Source organism: Trichomycterus rosablanca, chromosome 3 (genome assembly GCF_030014385.1).
Source record: "Trichomycterus rosablanca isolate fTriRos1 chromosome 3, fTriRos1.hap1, whole genome shotgun sequence".
NCBI lineage: Eukaryota > Metazoa > Chordata > Actinopteri > Siluriformes > Trichomycteridae > Trichomycterus > Trichomycterus rosablanca.
In genome coordinates, this window is record NC_085990.1 from 2,204,558 (window position 1) to 2,226,713 (window position 22,156).

Consider the following 22,156-nt stretch of genomic DNA (forward strand, 5'->3'; position numbering starts at 1 on the left):
GACATGTCAGGGGGTTCATAGCCAGAGCAACACAATAGGGAAGCTGTAGCCTAGTGGTTAAGGTACTGGATTAGTGATCTGAAGGTTGCCGGTTCAAGCCCCACCACTGCCAGGCTGCAATTGTTGGGCCCTTGAGCAAGGCCCTTAACCCTCAATTGCTTAGACTGTATACTGTCACAGTACTGTAAGTCGCTTTGGATAAAAGCGTCTGCTGAACGCCAAAAATGTAAAAAAATGTAAATGTAGGTAGAGTCCTGATAATACCGGACTCTCTGTGACCCTGACCAGGTAGGATGTCTGTCCTGTTACCATGTATGAATAGTTGAATATTTAAGGCAGACTTCTAAGCAGAACTGTTGATCATTAACCAATGGGGCGCCGCAGTGGGTAGTGCTAGCCTCACAGCAAGAAGGGCATGGGTTCAAATACTTGTGGGTTTCCTACCACAGTACAAAGACATGCAGTCAGGCCAGTTGGAGAGCGTGTGAGAATGTGTGTGTGTCCAATCTTTTGCCCAATGATATTGACATTCGAATGCTTTCAAATACCAGACCGTCCAGTACTAACTGTCTCCATCGATGTCCTGGTCGCAGGCGTCGCCCTCCCCGTTGTTGTCCGTGTCCTTTTGCTCGATGTTGGGCACGTTGGGGCAGTTATCACACGCGTCACCGAACGAGTCCGTGTCCGAGTTCTGCTGATCTTTATTGGACACCAGTCGGCAGTTATCCTGAGAGCAGGTCATCACCAGAGCGCGCGTGTTAGTGCAGCAGATATAAAACAGCATCGGCACAGAGGACGGGTCGGATCAGCGTACCTCTACGTTCTTGATGCCGTCTCCGTCGGCGTCCTCGTCACACTGGTCTCCTATACCGTCGTTATCTGCGTCCTCCTGACCAGAGTTGGGTGTGTGGACACAATTATCCTGTACAAGACAGAAAATAACACACACTGGCTCGATCAGGGGGTCTTGGGGTCGAGTTTAGGCCCTAGTTAATTTTCCTTAAACATCATACACGTGTCATTAAAACGGCTGTTTACATTTCAGAGGAAACGCGGTCCTAACAAATCATACTTGCGATGTTTTTGTTATGTAATTTTGTGTACTATGGTGTCACAAGTCTGCGTATTTCCTCCCAATCTAGTCGATTTTATCAGCTCCACTTACCATATAGAAGCACTTTGTAGTTCTACAATTACTGACTGTAGTCCATCTGTTTCTCTACATGATTTGTTAGCCCCCTTTCATGCTGTTCTTCAATGGTCAGGACCCCCACAGGACCACCACAGAGCAGGTATTATTTAGGTGGTGGATGATTCTCAGCACTGCAGTGACACTGACATGGAGGTGGTGTGTTAGTTTGTGTTGTGCTGGTATGAGTGGAGTTTTTAAACACCTCACTGTCACTGCTGGACTGAGAATAGTCCACCAACCAAAAATATCCAGCCAACAGCGCCCCGTGGGCAGCGTCCTGCGATCACTGATGAAGGTCTAGAAGATGCATCGACTCACTGCTGCTTGCTGTTTGTTTAATCTATTATTATTTTAACTAGTGTTTGTTTGCATTGTTTCCCGACGCTGACAGCTGTGTATTCACGCTACAGGTCCAAAAATATGCAGACGCCCGTCTCAATTATTAAATTCAGCTGTTTCAGCAACAATAATGTACACTATATTGCCCATCCAAATAATTGAATTCAGGTGTTCCAATCACTTCCATGGCTACAGGTGTATAAAACCGAGCACCTCGGCATGCAGACTGCTTCTACACACATTAGTAAAAGAACGGGTCGCTCTCAGGAGCTCAGTGAATTCCAGCGTGGTACCGTGATGCCACCTGTGCAACAAGTCCAGTGGTGAAATTTCCTCACTACTAAATATTCCACAGTCGACTGTCAGTGCTATTATAACAAAGTGGAAGCGATTGGGAACGACAGCGACTCAGCCACCAAGTGTTACCACGTAAAATGACAGGGCGGGTCAGCGGATGCTGAGGAACATAGTGCGCAGAGGTCACCAACTTTCTGCAGAGTCGATCACTACAGACCTCCAAACTTCATGTGGCCTTCAGATTAGCTCAGGAACAGTGTGTAGAGCTTCATGGAACGGGTTTCCATGGCCGAGCAGCTGCGGCCGAGCCTTACATCACCAAGCGCATGGTGTAAAGCACGCCGCCACTGGACTCTAGAGCAGTGGAGACGTGTTCTCTGGAGTGACGAATCACGCTTCTCCGTCTGGCGATCCGATGGACGAGTCTGGGTTTGGCGGTTGCCAAGAACGGTACCTGTCTGACTGTATTGTGCCGAGTGTAGAGTGTGGTGGAGGGGGGATGATGGTGTGGGGGTGTTTTTCAGGAGTCGGGCTCGGCCCCTTAGTTCCAGTGAAAGGAACTCTTAATGCTTCAGCACACCAAGAGATTCTGGACAATTTCATGCTCTCAGCTTTGTGGGAACAGTTTGGGGATGGCCCCTTCCTGTTCCAACACGACTGCACACCAGTGCACAAAGCACAAGCTCCATAAAGACGTGTATGAGCGGGTTTGGTGTGGAAGAACTTGACTGGCCTGCACAGAGTCCTGACCTCGACCCGATAGAACACCTTTAGGATGAATTAGAGCGGAGACTGTGAGCCGGGCCTTCTCGTCCAACATCAGTGTCTGACCTCACAGATGCGCTTCTGGAAGAACGGTCAAGAATTCCCATAAACACACTTCTTGTGGAAAGCCTTCCCAGAAGAGTTGAAGCCCCACCACTGCCAAGTTGTCAGTGTTGGGCCCCTGAGAAAGGTCCTTAACCCCCAATAGCTAGAACTGTATTCAGTAATAATTGTCAGACGTTTGGATAGGCACAGTTGTAGCCCAGTGGTTAAAGTACATGACTAGTAAACGGAAGGTCGCTGGTTCGAGTCCCACCACTGCCAGGTTGCCACTGTTGGGCCCCTGAGCAAGGTTCTTAACCCTCAATTCCTTGAACTGTATACAGTAATAATTGTAAGTCGTTTGGATAGGCACATTTGTTGCACAGTGTTAAAGTTAAAGTACAGGACTAGTAATCGAAAGGTCGCTGGTTCAAGTCCCACCACTGCCAGGTTGCCAGCGTTGGGCCCCCTGAGCAAGGCCCTTAACCCTCAATTGCTCAGATAACGTACTTCCACAGTACTGTAAGTCACTTTGGATCTGTTAAAAGCATCTGCTAAAAGCTGAAAATGTAAATGTAAACCCACATGGACATGAGGAGAACATGCACATGCACAACTCCACACAGACAGTACCCGGTTCGCTCTACCTGGGAATCAAACTCAAGCCACAGTGCTGCCCGCAAGTTACATTTAAAAACAATAAGGAACATCTGATGAGTTATAGTATTTATATAAAAATTGAAGGGCGTCTGAATGCGTTGAACAGTATAAGACAGTGTGGTGAGTACGAACCCGTTTGCAGTGCTTATCATTGTCCATGCAGGGAAGAGCCCGGTCAGGGTAGCCGTCAATATCAGTGTCTCTACCACACGTGTTTCCATTACCAGCCCAGCCCACATTACACTGAAACACACACAAGCAGCATCAGATCAACCCAGAAACATTCAGCACGACGGATTTAACTGTTGTCTAGTTTAGAAGTTAACATACCGCGCATGTGACGTCGCCGTTCCTTTCAATGACGCAGTGAGCGTTGGTGTCACACGGGTTGAAATCGAGGGCGGCGCAGGACTTCCGAGGGAAGCAGCCCGCGGTCTGATTGCCCACATAGCCGATTTTACACTGACCGCACCTATACGAGCCCTGAGAGAGAGAGAGAGACAGGGAGAGAGAGAGACAGAAAGAGAGAGACTGAGAGAGTACTGGCTAACTGTTGGCATATTAGACTGGTACTTTATCTGTATTAACACAGATGTGCCTTTACTGATACGTCATTACAGATGTGTTATTATATGTGTCATTACAGATGTGCCTTTACTGATACGTCATTACAGATGTGTTATTATATGTGTCATTACAGATGTGCTTTTACTGATACATCATTACAGATGTGTTATTATATGTGTCATTACAGATGTGCTTTTACTGATATGTCATTACAGATGTGTTATTATAGATGTCATTACAGATGTGTTATTATATACACTACACTGTCAAAAGAATTCGCTCGTCTGCCTTCACACGCATATGAACCTCAGTGACTCCCATTCTTAATCCACAGGGTTTAATATGATGTCGCCACCCTTTGCAGCTATAACAGCTTCAACTCCTCTGGGAAGGCTTCCACAAGGTTTAGGAGTGTGTTTATGGGAGTTTTTGACCGTTCTTCCAGAAGCGCATTTGTGAGGTCAGGCACTGATGTTGGACGAGAAGGCCCGGCTCACAGTCTCCGCTCTAATTCATCCTAAAGGTGTTCTATCGATCGGGTTGAGGTCAGGACTCTGTGCAGGCCAGTCAAGTTCTTCCACACCAAACCCGCTCATCCACGTCTTTATGGAGCTTGTGCTTTGTGCACTGGTGCGCATTTATGTTGGAACAGGATGGGGCCATCCCCAAACTGTTCCCACAAAGTTGGGAGCTTGAAGTTGTCCAAAATCTCTTGGTGTGCTGAAGCATTAAGAGTTCCTTTCACTGGAACTAAGGGGCCGAGCCCGACTCCTGAAAAACGACCCCACACCATAATGCCCCCTCCACCACACTCTACACTCGGCACAATACAGTCAGAAGCGTGATTCGTCACTCCAGAGAACACGTCTCCATCGCTAGAGTCCAGTGGCGGCGTGCTTTACACCACTGCTTGGTGATGTGAGGCTTGGATGCAGCTGCTCGACCATGGAAACCCGTTCCATGAAGCTCTACACACTGTTCCTGAGCTGATCTGAAGGCCACATGAAGTTTGGAGGTCTGTAGCGATCGACTCTGCAGAAAGTTGGTGACCTCTGCGCACTATGTTCCTCAGCATCCGCTGCCCCGCCCTGTCATTTTACGTGGTAACACTTGGTGGCTGAGTCGCTGTCGTTCCCAATCGACTGTGGAATATTTAGCAGTGAGGAAATTTCACCACTGGACTTGTTGCACAGGTGGCATCACGGTACCACGCTGGAATTCACTGAGCTCCTGAGAGCGACCCGTTCTTTCACTAATGTGTGTAGAAGCAGTCTGCATGCCGAGGTGCTCGGTTTTATACACCTGTGGCCATGGAAGTGATTGGAACACCTGAATTCAATGATTTGGACGGGTGAGTGAATATAGTGTATGTGTCATTACTGATATGTCATTACAAATGTGCCCTGACTGAAATGTCATTACAGATGTGTTATTAAATATGTGTTACTACAGATGTGTTATTATATATGTCATTACAGATGTGTCATTACAGATGTGCCATTAAACCCTGTAACACTTACAGGTGTGTTTATGCAGACAGAGTTGGCCGTGCAGGCATTGGCAACTTCAACACATTCATCTACGTCGACACACTCCTGGGAGGGGACAAAATATGAGAGATAACCAACAAATAAACTGTTACACACTATACTGACAAAAGTATCAGGGCACTCCATGTGTTTCTACCACAAAGATTGTTAACAGGTGTAATTCATCAATTATATAACTAACGGAAATTACTGGCCCCTGGACGAGCCAATCATTGTTTGTGTAGCATAGCTGAGATTCATATTCATGAGCTTGCATGTAAAAAAAACCCATGAGCTTATAAAGCAGGGCGTCATTATTATATAGAACATACAAGGATATATGATCTTAAACAGAAATATTATGTCTAAAAAATAAGTAAATAAATAAATAAATAAAATACTGGCGTAAAGAGATTTAACATCAGTTTTTTATGTATATTTTTGTTTATGCATTTTCTCTCCTCTTTTCTCCCTTTTTAGCTCGTCCAACTGCCCGATTGCATCATGCTTCCTCTCCACCAAAGCCGATCCCCGCTCTGATTGAGGAGAACGAAGCTAACCCACGCCCCCTCCGACACGTGGGCAGCAGCCGTATGCATCTTATCGCCTACACTTTGACGAGTGCAATGCGGATCAGCACTGTGTACGGAGAGACACACCCTGATCAGAGCGCTCATTCCTCGTCTCTGTGCAGGCGCCATCAATCAGTCAGCAGGGGTCGTAATTGCATTAGTTATAAGAGAGTCCCTATCTGGCTTACTATCCCACCCCTATGTATTAGAGATCCCAGCTCTGGTGTTCCAGCGTGTGTTTTTACCGCTGCGCCACCTGAGCGGCCTTATCAGTTTCAGACTCTCGAACATGTGACAACCTTCCCTATCCAGAGTAAACCAGCTATTTCCACAAAGACAGTCACAATATAAACGATATAAACCATATAAACACAGAACAGCTCACCTCACGTTAAATCCCTTTCAGCCAGAAAGAAAAATAAGTAAATAGATTAAACATTAAACACTCAATTAATCATTAAATACAATAAACACAATACGGTGTGCAAAAAGTCGAGGGGTGTGAATACTTTCTGAACCTGCTGTTACGAGCTGACACGAGCACACCGTGTTGGTGCGTTTTCATACCTGTTTGTGGTTCCTGGCGAAATCCATGCCGACCCCCGAGACGAGTGGCCCCCAGAGTCCCGGTGGACACGCCTCGCACCTGAAGCCCTTCGCCGTGTTGACACAGGCGCTCGGAGAGAAGCAGGGTTGAGCTGAACACTGAGAAAAATTAAAAGAAAAGACACATTATATGTACGGTACGTATTGCACTCGGATATTCTACCCAGTTACAATCGTTATTCATGCCCACTTCATCGATGTCGTGGCAGTGGGTGCCATTGCCGGTCATCCCTTCAGGGCAGGGCCCACAGCGGTACCCTGGGAAGTCAAACGTCTCCATGCAGGGCACGTCCTTGAAGCAGGGGTTGGGATGGCAGCGGGAGCGAGGCTCGTGGAACCCTGGACAGTGCAGAGAGGAAAGAAGGAGACGATTTTGACATCAGAATCAGGTTTGTCAAGTCTCAAGGACCCAATAAAGGCCCATAATGAGCCAGTAGTGGACACTTTGGTTCCATTCATGACAGGACAGGTATTTACAGCTTACCCATAATTCATCAGTTCAAGTTCAGGCTGATTTTGTATCTCTGATTCACCTAATTAATGTGGGGAGAACATGCAAACTCCATACAGAAAGGATGCAAACAGCTCAGCCTGGGAACTAAACCCAAACCCAGGACCTTCTCGCGGTGCTACCCACATATCCCTTTTCCACCGACGCGGTTCCGTTCCGGTTCCCGAACTTGATTTTGAACCGGTTCCGCGTGTTTCCACCGAAAAAAAGAGGTTCCAGACAGCGAAATAGCGTCTAATCTGGCACCACAGGATACTGGGTTATTCAGCGCGAACCGTGACGTCATATGTGGGCGTGTCAGGGTGTCGAGGTTTGAGAAGCTGCAAAACCGAGTTTGCGCTGCACTTTCATCTTTTAAAGTTCACCTGATTACATTTTGATCCAGTTTGCTGCTGATATTTTTAAAGAGATGAACTGTGTGATATAACGTGGTAAAAGTGACCTGGACAGAATAAACGCTTAGTGTGAAAAATAAAGCTTAATGTGGCTTATTGTACTAAAACAATGAGCACTTATAACCAGTACAGAGCGCTTATAACCAGTACAGAGCTCTTATAACCAGTACAGAGCGCTTATAACCAATACCAGTACAGAGCGCTTATAACCAATACCAGTACAGAGCGCTTATAACCAGTACCAGTACAGAGCTCTTATAACTAGTACCAGTACAGAGCGCTTATAACCAGTACAGAGCGCTTATAACCAGTACCAGTACAGAGCGCTTATAACCAGTACCAGTACAGAGCTCTTATAACCAGTACAGAGCGCTTATAACCATACAGAGTGCTTATAACCAGTAATAAAAGAGAGGTTTAGTTCCTGTGTGGTGCTGTTAGTACATTCAGACACGTTACTCTTGGACCTGGAGCTGCAGAACCAGTACACGTGAAGTAAATCCAGTTAAACACAGATACATGTGGAGCTGTTAGACTGGGTTTGATGGTTATTTCACACAGATGTTTGTTCGTGTTGTGGAACTTTAGTGTTTTATCTCTCGAGTCGAGCGCTGAGCAAATCGGTTATTTGTGTCGAGGGTCGCGGTGAGAATGAAGCACAAAACGCTTCTCACGTGATGAACTAAAGAAAACAACAACTGAGACAAACACGTCACGTCTTCTTATCACCAACAGCTGATCCATGCTTTATACATAAAAACCAACATCTGTAACAACAGCACAAATCCCCACAGTTAATCTACACGCTCCACCATCATGTTACTCTTTACTTTCGTTGTGTAACGCCCACCGTTGATGACGTGCTTGGTTCCCAAAAACTGGTGGAAACGCGGGTCGGTTCTCTACAAAACACCAAGGTTCGAAAAAAACCTGCACAGAGTTCTTTTGGTGGAAAAGTGCTACCAGTTGTGCCACTATTAAGCAGGTTTAAAGAAACTGGGTGAACTGTTTGACCTCTGGGTGGCGCTCTCACATTAAACGAATCTAAAACTCTCCCCGTCTTCTTTCCCCCCGACTCAGAACATTAACGTCACACCTACATTAACGCTCCCCAGTTTCTGGATAAACGCAGCCGCTCCAGAGAACCAAAAACTGGACGAGACGCTGAGAATCAGGCGTGCTCAGAGGGAAGTGGGTATGTTTAATTTAAAGATGTATAATAATCTTCCCATTAGGATTATGAACTGGTGAGTGAAATCGGGCAAAATCTAATTTTACATGACACACTAACTGTTACTAATCAGGGAGCTCGGTGGTATTTTTATTTCTTTTATTACTAAAGACTCTGTGGCCCCATAGTTTTTAATTTTTTACTCCATCTGGCCCCCAACAAGAAAAATTCGGACACCCCTGCTGTATAGTCTCGGGTATTTGTTAAAAATGCTGCATGGTAAACATTAACCGCCCCATAATAGCACACAAACACAGATCTGACGTTTTTCAGCAGTAAGACCCAGCCAGCGCCAGTCAGCGTTAAGCTTTTTAACTGCCATGCAATTGTTCCCATGTGCTACACTGAAGGAAATAGGTACAGATTTTGGACACGCAAACACACTTACCGCACACTTGGCACTCCATGATGGTGTTCCTGATGAGAGACATCTCCCTCACCTACACACATAAACACAACGAACACTCTTATTATGAGCCGAGCCGAGCAAACGTCCCAGGCTTCTGTTATTTAAATAGTCTGGAAAAGGGGGTAAATAAAAAAACAACTAAGGGGCCGATGAGGAAAATTAGGCTACACCCCAAATCACAGCTCAGTGGAAAGTTTGGCTCGAACCTCTACGAAGTTTTAGTGCTTTGTCACTGGTTTTCACTGCACAGCAAACACAAATACAGTGTTAAAATGTCTACAATTTATTTTGGGTCAAAAATAGGGCTGAGCGGCCACATGAACAACGATTGGCCTGTTGTACAGACATGGGCGGGACTAAGCCGGATAGGGTCTCTCTCTCATGACTGGTGCAATTACGACCTCTGCACAGAGATGAGAAAAGAGTGCTGTCAGGGTGAGTCTCTCCGTACATAACGCTGAGCTGCACTGCACTCGTGAAAGTGTAGGCGACAAGATGCATACGGCTGCTGCCCACGTGTCGGAGGGGGCGTGGGTTAGCTTCGTTCCCCTCAATCAGAGCGGGGATCGGCATTGGTGGAGAGGAAGCGTGACGCAATCTGGCAATTGGACGCGCTAAAAGAGAGAAAATGCATAAAGAAAATAATATATATAAATATTTGTATTTATAACTGACTGTTAATAGTGAGAATGCAGGTCAATTAAAAAATAATTTGCTTAATACAATTTGTACAATTAAAATGATAAAAAGAACCAATTAAAAGCCCATAAAATATTTACTTTACTTTTCTTATTCATTTACTGTCTGATTTACCACTCCTTTATCCTGGCTGGTCATGGTTGCAGTGGGTGCAATTCTCTGGGCAAAAGCTAGGAAACACCCCGGACTGGTCATCAGTCCATCACAGGACAAACACAAACACACACACACACCTAGGGGCAATTTTAATAGCTCTATTTAACCTGACCGCATGTCTTTGGACTGTGGAAACCCACACAGACACGGGGAGAACATGCAAACTCTCCACCTGGGAATCGAACCCAGAATATTCTTGCTGTAGGAGGACAATGCTACCCACTGAGCCGCCCACCTTACAGTTATGTAATTCTGTAAACAGCGTTTAAAAAAAATAAAATGTAGAGTCTGTTATGAACATGCTTTTCCATTTAAACTGAATCAGATCTCGTAATTACACTGCTGTGTAGTTTTTCTAACTACTGGTTTTTCTAAAAACCAGTTTGCTTCTGACTCTTCAGGGAAACACAGACCTTTCCCAACACTTCAGTGCTTTGTCAACATTTTAGGGCCATTTCTCTGCTGTACAAAGAATTTGGGACGGATCTGGTTAATAAGAAAGTTTTTGTACTGTCCTGCTAAGCTTTGGGAATTTTGAAACAGCCTCCTAACTGAGCGTAAAAAGTCCAGAGGACATCCTTCAGTGGTTCAGGATCCCAGTCCTTAAGGTTTTATGTTTATCTCTGCTTTGTTTCCACTTTGAAAAACTGCAATTTTATTTTTTTTACAATTTTATTTCTGCATTTTCTCCCTTTTTTCCCAATTTAGTCGTAGCCAGTTCCTCTTCCTCTGCTGGAGACCCCGATGGCATACGAAGATGGTATATATGCTCCCTCTGACGCGTGCACGCTCCACCAACCCCTTCTTATTCGCCCGTACTTCGGTGGATTGGCACGTGAGGCCTGAGTGGCGCGCCGATCGCCACGTTCCTCACATTTCATCTAAATACATTTAATTTCACAGAAATATCGAAAATACCTTTTCATACTCATCAATGAAGGAGATAAAAATAAAAATCTACAACTAAATGTTTTTTAATAAGTATTGTATGTTCCATCTACTCTTAACACACATACACGGACTCACCTGCTCTCTAATGTCCTGTCGTAGCTCACCCAGGATCTGATTAAATATGATAAGCTGTCCGATCAGCGCTTTGGTGTGATCACCTGTCATCACAAAACGGGTGTATTTTACTCACCTATTTAAAAATACAGCAATTAATTTACAGTATAGTAAAGTATACACAAAGCACTCACCGAGAATAGAGTTTATTTCTCCATTTACTGTCAAAAGATGCAAAGAGAAAGATGTAAATAAGTAAACATGTTGAATAAAGGCACGAACACTCCGTACTGACCGTACGTTTAAAGAACACGCTGTACATTCACTGATGCGATGTTATGTTTAGGGCTGTCGCGGTGAAAGAATTTCCCCTTGCGATATTCAGCCTGTCTCAATATCGCGGTATGCGGTAATATCGCCTTTTTGTTTTTGAAAATTACTTAATTGATCTGGATTTTAGAGCTATATAAACAAGCTTTATTGTTAGGCTATGATTCGGTATATTATTGCTTTATAATGACGAAGATGAGACGGCTTTAAGACCAATGAAATGCGTGTTTAATGTTAAATACAGAACAGAGCAGGGATGCGCGTCTTTTCTCTATTAAAAAAGGTTTAAATTTAGCTTCTAGCCTAGGCTAGATATACACTGTGAAACGAAAAAAAAGTGTTTAGGCTAAATATTTTAAACGCACATCTAATCAAAATATGGTAAAAAAAAATAGAATAAAGAATAAAGTCTGTAAGAGTTTAAACCTGCGTTATCATGCGCGCTAGAAGAACCAACACGTTCATCTGATGTGGTTTAGAGAGGATCTGAGTGGGGTAGCGATGTTCCCCTCGGTACTAAAACTCTCTCTGATGGGGCTCGTTACACTAATACACGTGTACTGTACCTGCATGCGACTTTACAATGCGACAAACTATCTATTTATTAGATATAATTAACATGACAATATATACTACATTTCAAGTTATTATTCGTTTCAATACATTTTTATTCAACAAAAAAATACATTTAAATCATTCCAGCAAGCCAGCAAGAGAATATTTGCAGGCTGCAATGCCATATTAACCCTCATTAAGTGTTTTAGTACACCGAGCCTGTTTGAATATAGTCTAAATTACAAGTATTTATTGAGTGTGAACTCAATTTAATCGTTAATAAACTTGCCTATAATTCCTGTTGCGATTGTTTACATTTTAAAACACAAAGCCTGACGCTCAGCAGCAACGCATGAGAACAGGTTGCGGGAAAATGTCGCTCCTAGCTCATTTTCATTATGAATTTATTTAACATTTATTACGCCCGAATGTAAGCGTATAAAACAAGATGGACCCTGCAACAATAAAAAAAAAAAAGAGAAGAAAGAAAGAAAAGACGTGAACACCGCGGTGATGCGGTTGCTTGGCACGCCCTGCGATTGGCTGGTCTATACCGCGATATTTCAAAATTGCGGTTAGCGCGACAGCCCTAGTTATGTTACCTGTATTGTAGGATGAGGAGTCACCCTGAAATGGACAGTCAGTAAGAGCTCCAGCTTTAGCCACAGAGCCCCCGAGAGCCAGTTTAAGAGTCTCTACTGAGCCCTGCAACAAACACACACACACACATACAATATTTCTTTAAATAAGATACACTGATCAGCCATAACATTAAAACCACCTCCTTGTTTCTACACTCACTGTCCATTTTATCAGCTCCACTTACCATATAGAAGCACTTTGTAGTTCTACAATTACTGACAGTAGTCCATCTGTTTCTCTACATACTTTGTTACCCCCTTTCATGCTGTTCTTCAATGGTCAGGACCACCACAGGACCACCACAGAGCAGGTATTATTTAGGTGGTGGATCATTCTCAGCACTGCAGTGACACTGACATGGTGGTGGTGTGTTAGTGTGTGTTGTGCTGGTATGAGTGGATCAGACACAGCAGCGCTGCTGGAGTTTTTAAATATCATGTCCACTCTATCAGACACTCCTACCTAGTCGGTCCACCTTGTAGATGTAAAGTCAGAGACGATCGCTCATCTATTGCTGCTGTTTGAGTCGCTCATCTTCTAGACCATCATCAGTGGTCACAGGACGCTGCCCAAGGGCGCTGTTGGCTGGATATTTTGGTTGGTGGACGATTCTCAGTCCAGCTCTGACAATGAGGTGCTTAAAAACTCCAGCAGCACTGCTGTGTCACTGCAGTGCTGAGAATGATCCACCACCCAAATAATACCTGCTCTGTGGGGGTCCTGACCACTGAAGAACAGCATGAAAGGGAGCTAACAAAGCATGTAGAGAAACAGATGGATTACAGTCAGTAATTGTAGAACTACAAAGTGCTTCTATATGGTAAGTGGAGCTGATAAAATGGACAGTGAGTGTAGAAACAAGGAGGTGGTTTTAATGTTACGTTTGGCATGTTCGACAGCCTCGTTGACCGTACCTGAACGCGAGCGTAGGCCTTGTGTCCGTTCCGGATCTCCACCAGCTCCGGCTCCGACGGCAGGGTGACCAGCGGAGGCAGGCGCTGAGCGGAGTCCGCCAGGCGGCAGTTGGCGTAGAGCTCGAGGCTGAGGCTGTCTCTGCGCAGACCTCCCACCCGGAGGATGATGGAGTGGGTGCGCCCGTCCGCCAGGTTGGGGGTCTGTAGATTTACCGTGTGCAGCTTCCCATCCTCGCGAACGTAGCGCACAAGAGCTAGAACAACGAACAATGATAATCAGCTGGGTAATAACAAGGCAGACATTATAATGCACTTAATAATGTTATTAATACTTTAAAGTCTTTGATCCAGGTCGAAAAAAGGCTTAAGGCTCCACACTGGTGACTTTAATATTAGTTTTTTTTTTTAGGAGAACAGTTAGCGTATTGTTCATGCGCTCAGCTTTCTGATAACATGCAGTGTGGCGTGATAAAACAGCCCGTATCACGGGGTTCAGTACCGCCGCTTTACCCTTGTTAATCTTGCCGATGATGGCGAGCTCCAGGTACTTCTTGTTGTCCTGTTTGTTGTAGACGCCGAGCAGGACGCCACCCAGTTTGGGCGGCAGGCGGAAGGTGGAGACGACGTAGAGGTCGCTGAGAGTCCTCAAAGCACCGGACAGCTTTTCCACCGCGGCCACGTTCTGCTTCACGTCCTGCAGCGCCAGCACGTCTATCACTGAGACACGCAGGGGCATCGTTTTACATCCAGAAACAGTTCACAGACAAGATGTTTATCATTTTAACTCAACAACTTTATTGTTTTTGGAGATAAATGTTCACTCTGAATGATATAGGTGTGACGTTTATCACAATTAGTTCATTGTTTGGGATCTAAGGACACCGATTGTTTGTTAGAAAGTGGATTCTTTTCTTTCCAGTTGCTCAGCTGTTCATACACTGTGACAGGTCTGGTCTGAATGGCAGGCTGGCAGGCGGGCCAGTTTAACACCTGCACTCTTTCACTATAAAGAAGACATACGTTGCTCCAAAATGCATATGTACCCAGCTGCATTAATGTTCAATTAAAAAATATATAACTAGGGCTGCCGCGATTGGTCAACCAAGTCGATGACGTCGATTTAAATTTTTAGTTTAGTTTTAATTTCTTTTTAATTTCTACTACGTCTCCATTCATATAAGCGTTCATATAATTCCCTCAGCACTACCTGCTGTGTGCAGGACCTCAGTCGTATCTGGTCCAGTCACTGGTTGGCGGCATTAAGCGCCGTCCTAAAAAAATGCCGTCTGCAGCAGTCAGAGGACGATTGTAGAGCTTTCAAATAAAAGCTCAAAGTTCTCCACGACCCAAATCATCCAAAGTTTGGTGATAATTAAAACTGATACAAAACTAAAAGCTGGTTTGTTCACTGTGTAAAGCTTTGATGGTACCACAGCAGCACCAGCGCCATGCTGCACGTCTATATTGTTTCATTAAGCTTCTTAATCGTGGAGATCTTGGAATATCATATTTCTTAGCGAGTTCAGTTAGACCGCCGCGCATTTTACTGGTTGGGCTCGCAATTACCACTTTGTTTACATGGTTTAGAATGTGAAGTGCATTTTGAGTGAATGTGTAAGTTAGAATCGGGGCTCATTCTGTCGTTACTGTACGTCGGACTTAATGAGACGTGGCTACATCTAACTATTTTATTTCTGCTATAAGTTGAAGCACTTTGCTTTGTGTACGGTACGCCATAAACACGTGCTGCACTCTGTTTAATATGGAGCTCTTATATGAGAATGTGATCATATGAACATAAACCCTGTTTACATTTAGTTCTGTGTTATATTATTATAACGTACAGTTTAGTGTTAAAATAAAAGAAGCTTAAATGAGATTCTGAATTACATTTTTTGGAGGAAAGTTAATCGTTTAGATGAATCGACTAATCGATAAAATAGTCTATAGATTAATCGATAAAAAATATAGTCATTAGTGGCAGCCCTATATATAACAATTTAATATTATTAAATATAATGTCTAGTGGTCCGTGGTTCAAGCGCAAACCAAACCATGACGTGGGGGGTTGATCAGTTCAGATCCCATTACAACCCTATGGGTTCTGATATTCTCCTGCTTCCACAGCAGTGGAATCTCAGTAGTTGCTGCACTGGACTAGTAATCACAATATTGCTGGTTCAGTCCTCACTACTGCCACGTTCCCAGTGTTGGGCCCCTGAGCACGACCCTTAACTCACAATTGCTTGCATTGACATAACTGTACTCCGCTTTGGATTAAAGTGTCCGCTAATATTAACGTTTATTAGACTTGTTGCTCATAATGAAGGTAAATATCTTAGTATTTTCCAGTTTTGGTTGATGTGGTTGGTTTATTTTCAGTGAATTGATGGTAGGAGCTTCCTCCTTCAGCAGGTTCTGCATCAACAACTATCCATTGCACTTTTTGAGGTAGATGAATCAATTATTAGTCTATTTTGAAAGACCCACTGTAGGCTATAGCTAGTTTAATTTAGATTTTTCATGATAACGTCACATAATACATGTGATTTTTTATTCCTTTCAATAAAACACAAATGTACCCCCCTCTGGACTCACTGAGACCACCTAGCGCATTACAATCGCCTTCGAACCCTCACCTGAGGTTCTGTATTTGATAAGTGTCACGTTTCCAGCATTATGTGATATTTAACGCCGGCTCAAACAGCAGGTTTCTGACCTCCCACTGCATTATTATTGCTGCTCTGACTCTCGGTTTCTATCAAAATGTTTGGAGAAATTGATGTAAACCCTGTTCACCTTCTCGAGGTTAAAGACTGCAAGTCGAGACCACCGTGCCAACAATGCTGCTCCTGCTAGATGTGACGGGTACCTGGCGTGTTGCACCAAAAATTTCCAGAACTTACAACGACTTTATCACAGACTGGACTGAACAATGAAGAACTCCAATTATTTTTTGCTAGTTATAACTTTCAGTTCAATTTAATTTAGTGTTTGTATGATTTGTTTAAATCATATTTATTTAAAGTTTCCTGCAGGCCACCCAAAGAGGACGGGGGTCCCTTCTGAGTCTTGTTCCTCTCAAGGTTCCTTCTTGTAATTTAAGGGAGTTTTTCCTTGCCACTGTCGCCCTCGGCTTGCTCAACAGGGGGTTTTGGTCTGTTGGTCCTGGATTCTGTAAAGCTGCTTTGAGACAATGTCTATTGTAAAAAGAGCTATATAAATAAATCTGACCTGACTTGACTTGACGTAAACTGGCAGCAAGACGACGACGGCCTAGGAAAATGTGTGTGTGTGTGTGTGTGTGTGAGGTAAAAACAGAAGGAAAGAATGAACCGAGGAGACTATACAGGTCCACGCTAACTGGAAATAACCGCGCCTCTGTGATGTCTCACTCTGCATTCACGTCCGTTCCAGACTTCAGTAGAGAAACCCTGGCGGATCAAACTTTCCACTCTTAAGAACAAGGAGAACGACTAAAACGACCGGCTAACACGTGGAACAGAACAAGCCATCAAAAATACACTCACGCATTCATTCATTCACTGTCTGTTTTACCACCGCAGTGGGTCTGATTTACTGGGCGAAAGGCAAGAAACACCTCAAACAGGTCGCCTGAAAATTTGTAGTATCTTTATTTAACCTGACTGCATGTCTTTGGACTTAAAAAACGGAGCGCCCGAAGGAAACCCACAACATTATACTGCTTTTTTATTTTTTTCTTCCATTTTCTCTCAATTTAGCGTGGTCAATCTGTCTTCCGCTGCTGGTGGATCCCCGATTGCAGTCGAGGTGCACCTCCATCTGCTAATCAGGGTCCTTACACAGCGCTTGAAGACCCCACCCACACAGTCCGGTCATCCCGCCCCCTAGCAGAAACGTGTCTGCTGCAGGCACTGCCAATAATGCCCCCTAGATGGTGCCCAGCCGACCGGTGGCGAGGAGTTCAGAATCTCGGTGTTGGTGTGCTAACATCCCGCTGCGCCATCTGAGCGCCCCACTGCTTCACTGCTTTCTTTATTAATAACTCATAACATCTATTCTGGTTTCTTTCCAACTCGTAATAATCATCTACAGTCCATGCATTAAAAAAATACGTGAGTCGTGGCTGCTGATCAGATTTGTGCATATGTTTTAAATAATTAGTAGCGACTTTTAATATTTTATTTCTGCATTCTCTTCCTTTTCTCCCTATTTATGGGGAGCCAATGAGTCTTTTGCTGCTGGGGCCCCCCCGATCACGACAGAGAAGGGTATACGGACCCCTTCTTATTCACCTGAATTCGCACATTAGGGGCTATCTCGAACAGGAGAGTCACATGCCACTAAACTCCAGTCACTTTAGCCTTCCTTGCAGAACTGCTATAATTTCAGCCACATTGAAAGATTCCCAAGCACAAACTGCTCGCCTAAGGCCCTGAAAGCATCTACATGGAGTTTAAGACCACACCAAACCTAAATTGTGTTTCCTTTAAAGCTTAGGATTGTTGGTTTGTTGCATAACCCACTTGCACTTGAGCTTTAGATCACTGACTGATGACTGGACGCTCTTCTTTAGATTGGACAAGAGTGATGAATTCTGGTCTTATCAATAATGGCAAGTCACCGGGCCCTTAAAGCAGCGAGTATTTTCATACCATCACACCACCACCACCAGGTTTGGCTGCTAGAATGATGTTCTTCTAGTGCAGCGGTCCCCAACCCTTTTTGCAGCACGGACCAGTTTCATATAAGATATAATTTCATGGACCGGCGGGGGCAGGAGGATTTAAAATAGAATAACTATAGAATGGAAAGTCAGTGTGAATCCTGAGCTTTTTTCAATGCAACGAGATGCTGCTCCCACCTAGTGGTGATTGGAGACGATAACACCCGAAGAGTTTTGGAAATTTAATTGCTCTTGTAGAAAACTCTAATTATTTATTCTTTCTGGTGGTTGGGGACCACTGTTTTAGTGGACGGCTGAATTAGCCATGTCTTTTAATCAAGTTAACATAATCAAGGTCCACTTTGACTCATCAAGCCATAGAACATAATCACAAAAGCCTTGGGGTTCAACAAGATGATTTTTGGTCACCTTGAGAACCTCAACTTTCTATGAAAATGTATTTTCGCTGGTTAAATCATCTGCTGATGTTACTTAGGGAAAGCAAGACCTGCAGTGTCTTCGGTGTTCTCCTAGGTTCCTTTCTGACCTCCTGTTAGAACTGTCAATGCATTCTTGAAGGAATTTTGGTGGCCGACCAATTCTCTTGGATGTGCTACTGTTCCAAATTGATTCCATTTAGAGATAATAGCGAGATAATAACTGGAGTTTAATTGAGCCAGAGAGCCTTAAAATAGCTCTGTAATGATTTCCACACTGATCACTGACTTTTCCAATATCCAGTATTATTTATCTCCCTGAAATTTCTATTGAGGGTTCCAATTAAGTGATGTTTAGATTTAACAAGCATGTGTCCATCCTTATTAACTTCAATTAATTAAACTTGTTTAATTACGTTTTTGGAACACAGAGCCAGTTGGTGTTGGAGAACTTTTGCCTTCAAGAAGTGGAATGATGTAAAACTGCGTTTTGGAATGGAAGAACCTACTTCTAAAGACACTGTGGTGTCTAAAGACACAGTTTAGATATTTATGCTCTTCTTTGCCCAATAGATGTTAATGGCATGGGTGATTCTTATTCTGCAAAAAAATCAACGCAGGATAAATAAGACCTTCCATCTGCCAACGTGCAATGCTGATATCAGTTTTTTAAAAGCATATATCATGATAATATTGAACAAACGATATATGGCCCATCCCCAAAGCTGAAGGAATGAGGACAACGATTGAAAACGTTCTTATCACTTTCTGACCTCCTGAAAGTTTGGCAGATGGTTTAATGACACATATCTGAGTTTCCAGATGAATAATTCTACCATGTACACACATGCACAATGCAACCAGTCCCAAATGACCCAGAAACAAACACTTAAACGTGATGAATCCATAAAATCAGAATGTTTTTCAACTATTTTGTAAAGAATTGTACCTTGCGTGTCTTGTTTATCCAGAGGTTCACACGAGCATGAGAGGAGCATCACAGTCAGTGCGATCCAGCTTGGCACACTTCGCTTCACACCCATGTTTACAATGCAACGCAGGCTGGCTTCCAAACTGGACAAGAACAAGATGAAATGAGGTATAAAAGCAGGTAAATAATAAATATAAATATGTGCAAGCTGGAGCTGCAGGTTAAGTTGCGCGTGACGCTGTCAGAGCGCGCGCCGTGCGGTCAACTGGCTCGCGCGCTCCAATAGTGAGCGGGTGAGTGAGTGAGAGAGAATGGGGGGGGGGGTGAGAGAGGAGGAGGAAAAAGCGATAAAAATAGACTCACATTTGATCAATTTGTCGTTTTATAAAGGCCTAATGTTCTATAAAATGATCAAAAGTTTATTGTGTATTGACGTTCGTATGTTAACTATTGGTGACATTTTGATTAAAGCAATCTTAAAACAAGATTCACCTGAATGTGTCGATTCCTTTCAGCCATTCGAATCCAAATCGTTTGATTAACTCTCTAAAACTAATCTTTACTGAACTAGCCTAATAAAGAACTTTCTTAGACTGACATTTGATAAATCTGTCGTTTTATAAAGGCCTAATGTTCTATAAAATGATGAAAAGTTCTATTATAGCATTTTCATTAAAACAAGTAAATATAGGATTCACCTGAATGTGTCGATTCCTTCAAGCCATTCGGATCTGATTTGTCTGATTCACTCTCTAAAGCTAATCCATAACGAGCTTGCCTAATAAAGAACTTGTACTGTATAGGATTCACTTTAATGTGTCGATTCCTTTCAGCCATTCGTATCTGACTCGTTTGATTCACTCTCTAAAACTAATCTATAACGAACTAGCCTAATAAAGAACTTTCTTAGACTGACATTTGATAAATTTGTCTTTTTATTACGGCCTAATATTCTATAAAATGATCAAAAATTACATTATGGCGTTCTTAAGTTCGAAGTAAAGCTATTGGTGACATTTTTATTTAAACAAGTGTGTAATGTGTCGATTCGAATCTGATTAGTATACCGAACTAGCCTAATAAAGAACTTTCTTAGACTGACATTTGACAAACGTGTTCTCATGTTTTATGATCAAAAGTTGTATATTAGTGTTCCTTGGTGAGCCGAAAAGCTATTGGTGACATTTTCATTAACAAAAGTAAATACTGTAGTACAGGAGTCACAGGAATGTGTCGATTCCTTTAAGTAATTCGGCTTGAATTCAATTGATTCACTCTCTTAAGCGAATCTATAACGAGCTAAACTAATGCAAACTTTCTTAGACTTAGTTGTTTTTTTATAAATGCCTCATGTTCTATAAAATGATCAAAAGTTGTATAATGGCGTAATTAAGTAAGGCGTAAAGCTATTGGTGACAATGTCATTAGCATAAGTAACTACTGTATAGGATTCACCTTAATGTGTCGATTCCTTTAAGTAATTCGGTTCGGATTCGTTTGAGTCACTGTTTAGTTTTTGGTATTATAGCCAAATATTTAATGTTATGCTGTGAAACAATCCTTATACTTTAGGGATTTGATTTAAATATATTGTGGAACACATACACAAACAATGGAGGCTTTTACAGCTGCTAAGAAGAGGCAATTCCATATAAATTCCTAGAGTTTTGGATTTACTCGTGGTTAGTCAACACACTTTTGGCCCTATAGTGTATATGCAAGATAAGAAAGACAAGACTGTGCTATTTAAAACTCCACGCCTAGCAGACACCTAAATTTCCTTATTCGAAGCTGAGTCACAAAATTCACTTTTTTGGTTCTTGGAATTTAGGGTAAAGTTAAACACTTACTGTAAACATTTACTGTAACCATTCTATAAAGGTTTAACCCTTGCTTTTAGTCATTGTCTTTGAAAAGCTTAACATGTCTGTGCTGTGTCTGAATGGGTTTCTTCCAGGGACTTTCTCCCACCACCCAAAAAACATGCAGTGTTGATTAGCTTCTCTAAAGTGACCCGAGTGTAACTAAGTCAATGTAGATATGTGTGACTGTAATAGATTGGCATACTGGCCTCTGTCGGTCAGTGACCCGGACTAGGATAAAGGTGAAAACCCAACGACATTTGCAACACTTGCACATATTTTGCAAGTCAGTCATCAGAACAAGGCACCACACTGGGCTTGATGCACTTATAAGGGTTGTGTATATTGTTTGCTTGTTTATTAGGGTTTTTAACGTCATGTTTTACACTTTGGTTACATTCTTGACAGGAACGGTAGTTACTCATTACACAAGATTCATCAGTTCACAAAGTTATATCAAACACAGTCTTGGACAGTTTTAGTGCCTCCAATTCACCTCACTTGCACGTCTTTGGACTGTGGGAGGAAACCGGAGGAAACCTACACGGACACGGGAAGAACATGCAAACTCCACACAGAAAGGACCCCACCCAGGGATCAAACCCAGGACCTTCTTGCTGTGAGTCGACAGTGCTACCCACTTAGCCACCGTGCCGCCCCCGGGTTGTGTATACCTGGTGGTGTTTATACCAACAGGAAACACAGCAAGAGGTCACAACAGCGCCGGAAATTCCTCCGCTGCACAACAAAGAAGGTCTTCATGCATTTAGCGTCACATCTTAGTGCAGCATCACGTTTAAAGTGACATCACATATTGGTTCATTTAGACATGAACCACATCAGAATTAGTTTCAAAACAGAC

At 43.2% G+C, this 22,156-nt stretch overlaps 1 protein-coding gene across 1 annotated transcript in view; it reads right to left on the reverse strand.

Moving 5' to 3' along the window:
- thbs3a (thrombospondin 3a) overlaps positions 1–19,667 on the reverse strand; it is a 30,985-nt gene extending 11,318 nt beyond the window's left edge. The window contains exons 1-14 of the mRNA XM_062992413.1: positions 19,451–19,667; positions 13,927–14,133; positions 13,417–13,670; positions 12,463–12,565; positions 11,170–11,196; positions 10,997–11,079; positions 9,095–9,146; positions 6,760–6,908; positions 6,531–6,668; positions 5,383–5,457; positions 3,626–3,778; positions 3,428–3,538; positions 815–922; positions 568–727 (exon numbers count right to left, since the gene is read on the reverse strand). Of these exons, the coding sequence (XP_062848483.1) occupies positions 568–727; positions 815–922; positions 3,428–3,538; positions 3,626–3,778; positions 5,383–5,457; positions 6,531–6,668; positions 6,760–6,908; positions 9,095–9,146; positions 10,997–11,079; positions 11,170–11,196; positions 12,463–12,565; positions 13,417–13,670; positions 13,927–14,133; positions 19,451–19,544 (1,714 nt within the window). The 5' untranslated portion in view covers positions 19,545–19,667. The remainder of the gene's footprint in view (positions 1–567; positions 728–814; positions 923–3,427; positions 3,539–3,625; positions 3,779–5,382; positions 5,458–6,530; positions 6,669–6,759; positions 6,909–9,094; positions 9,147–10,996; positions 11,080–11,169; positions 11,197–12,462; positions 12,566–13,416; positions 13,671–13,926; positions 14,134–19,450) is intronic.
- Between the last annotated feature and the right edge of the window lie 2,489 nt (positions 19,668–22,156).